The sequence below is a fragment of the Gekko japonicus genome, unplaced genomic scaffold (assembly GCF_001447785.1).
Source record: "Gekko japonicus isolate JY-2015 unplaced genomic scaffold, Gekko_japonicus_V1.1 scaffold971, whole genome shotgun sequence".
Taxonomy (NCBI): Eukaryota; Metazoa; Chordata; class Lepidosauria; order Squamata; family Gekkonidae; genus Gekko; species Gekko japonicus.
This window is the reverse complement of record NW_015173151.1, coordinates 365,772-368,562: the sequence shown is the minus strand read 5'-3', so window position 1 is coordinate 368,562 and position 2,791 is coordinate 365,772. Positions and strand designations below refer to the sequence as shown.

Genomic DNA, 2,791 nt, shown 5'->3' with positions numbered 1-2,791 from the left:
TTATAGGTGCTCAGCCAAAATCTCCTCAAGTGTTTGCAGTTGTGTCCCTTGGGAAAAGGGGGTATCTGCTTATTGCCCTTTTCTTGGTCTGCATCTCCACTGCAGGTTCAGTCTCTTGACAGTGAAGGAACCATTGATGCTTTTAACCTGCCACCACAGTGTAACTTGGCTGGACATTATGAACAAACTAGGAAAAAGGCCCGTTGTGGAAATAAATACAACGACCTCTAGAAAGAGGCTCTGGGCGGGTGCCCCGGCCTTGGACATTCAGTGTCAATGTGCTGTGGTGACCTCAGCAGGGTATAATGACACTGAGTCCACCATTTTCTCCAGAGGAACTGATCTCTGCTACCTAAAGAACAGTTGTAATTTTGAGTGATCTCCAGCCCTCACCTGGAAATTGGCAACGATGGTTCCCCAGAAGGGAATTGTTGGTTTGGAAGGTGGAGTCTATGGCTTTGTACCTGTCCGAGGTCCCACGCCTCCTGAAACCTCACCCTCTCCAGGCTCCATCCCTCACATCTCCAGGAATTTCCCACTTGGAGTTGGCAACCCTATCTCCTTCCCAGCCAATCATCAACCTACCTTTATTTCCCCCTCACTCTTCAGTTTTCCACCCCCCACACACCTGCAGCCTCTCCTATGCTCTGAAGCCCTGACTGCTACGACACATTGGCTGTCATATGGGGGCCACCTCAGCAGCATATAAGGATACAGAGGCCACCATTTTCTCCAGGGGAACCAATCTCTGCCATCTGGAAAGCAGTTGTAATTCTGAGTGATCTCCAGCCCTCACCTGGAGATTGGACACGTTTAGAACGTTAGAGGCAAAAGCCAATCAGGTTGCATATGCAAATGACCTCTGTGTTCTGACTGGCTATGGGGGGGAGAGGAACAGCAAAATGTTTCGAATGTTGGACGCAGGACTCAGGCAAAGCAGCCAGTGGATAGGGAGACCCTCTGAATGACAGATCAGAGAGCAAACTGATTTTGGAGCGTGTGGAATGTTCTAGAGAAGTGCCACCACCATTTAGCTCTTATTTATAAGGGAGATGGGTGGCAAACTTTTGCTGGGTCAATGGTCCTCTGTACCCACCCCGACTCTCTTTTTCTCTCTGTGCAGCCATGAAGCTAGTCCCTGGTGATATCGCAAAACGGCTGGAGGAGATGGTGTTGCTGACAGCTCAGAATCTGCCCCAGGTGGAAGTGACCAGTAGTTACACCATCCTCCGGGAACTGGGCAGCGGCTCTTACGGACATGTCCTGATGGCAGTCCACCAGCGTCAAGGTGAGTCAGGAGCCAGGAGGCAGACAAAGGGTTGGGCTGGAGCAGGACCTTGAACCTATACCTAATTGGAGCCAAGTGATGTAAAAGCTGAGCCCTGAAACATAGCAAATAACATAGTGGAGAATGCTGTGGACCAAGGGACCAGTTCCCTGCTGCCACCTGGTGCAGCAGCAGAAGAAATTGGGCTAGAAAAGAGACACTGTGGCATTGCTGGGATGCTCTAGAAATCCTCAAATCTGTGTCTGAGTGGTTCAGGCTGCAGGTGGGGACTCACTGGACTGAACATGCTGCCATATGAAAAACGTCCCTGCACATACTGAAGGCCTGGTCCCTGACGTGCTAGTTTTCTACTTGGCAGACTATTCGATCACATAAGCCTCACCCGCAGTCTGAAGTGATACACCAGACACAGATCTGCCATCTCATTTTTAAAAAAAAATCTTTATCCCACCTGTCCTACGAGCTCAGCATGGTGTATGGCATTTCCTGTCCCTCGTTTTATTTTCACCGCAACCCTAGATTAGAGAGAGTGACCACTGCTTCTGTGGGGCAAAGTGGGGGTATGGACCTGAGTCTTCAAGATCCTAGTCTGATGCTCTGTCTGTTGCACCACACTGGCTTATCTGCTAATTACTGTTTTCATCTGTTCAAATAATTTTTATGGTTGAGCTCAGCATGGTGTATGGCATTTCCTGTTCCTCATTTTATTTTCACCACAACCCTAGATTAGAGAGAGTGACCACTGTTTCCGTGGGGCAAAGTGGGGGTATGGGCTCTGGAAACGCCCAACATTTCACCCTCTTATGTCTTGCAGGGACCCCCATGGCACTGAAATTTGTACATAAAAAAGACACAGAGCTGCAAGATTTCCTGAGCGAATACTGCATTGCGCTGACCCTGGGGGCTCATCCCTGCATCGCCACAGCCCTTGGCATAGCCTTCCAGACCCCGCAGCACTATGTCTTTGCACAGGAGCTGGCCTTGGCCAATGACTTCTTCTCACTCATGGTGCCACAGGTAACTCAAGCCAAGAAGCCAGGACTACAACACATGAAGTTCAGTTTACAGTTGGTTGGGCACTAGCGCCCCCTAGGGCAATTATGCCTGCAAAAGTTCTCCACCTTCTGTCTCCCCATGCCCACTTCTTCCCACACTTTTTCAAACGGCTGCATAAGAGGAGGGTATATGAGAAAGTGCAGACTCCCCTGAATCACTCCCATGAACTGCCATGCATTTCTGCCATCCTCTCTCTGGTCATCTCAAGCAGTACCAAGGCTTGCTTTTTACATCTGTTGCAATAAAAGTACCCCTGAGCATGTGCAGAGATCCCTAATGCCATCTCACCACAGAGTAAGCTCTCCTAAACACTTCACGGCCCTGTATAGATTTTAGTTCCTGATTACTGGGGACTAGCAACTTGCACCTGTAAGAATGAAAAATGTGCAAGGGACCCAGAGTGAAATACTGATCGCTTGTCAGACTGGGACCTGAGAGATGGGGGTC

At 49.5% G+C, this 2,791-nt stretch overlaps 1 protein-coding gene across 1 annotated transcript in view; it reads left to right on the top strand.

The window, feature by feature from the left end:
• LOC107119790 (serine/threonine-protein kinase SBK2-like) overlaps nt 1-2,791 on the top strand; it is a 13,898-nt gene that overhangs the window by 2,873 nt on the left and 8,234 nt on the right. Inside the window, exons 2-3 of the mRNA XM_015422382.1 lie at nt 1,124-1,288; nt 2,103-2,305. Of these exons, the coding sequence (XP_015277868.1) occupies nt 1,124-1,288; nt 2,103-2,305 (368 nt within the window). The remainder of the gene's footprint in view (nt 1-1,123; nt 1,289-2,102; nt 2,306-2,791) is intronic.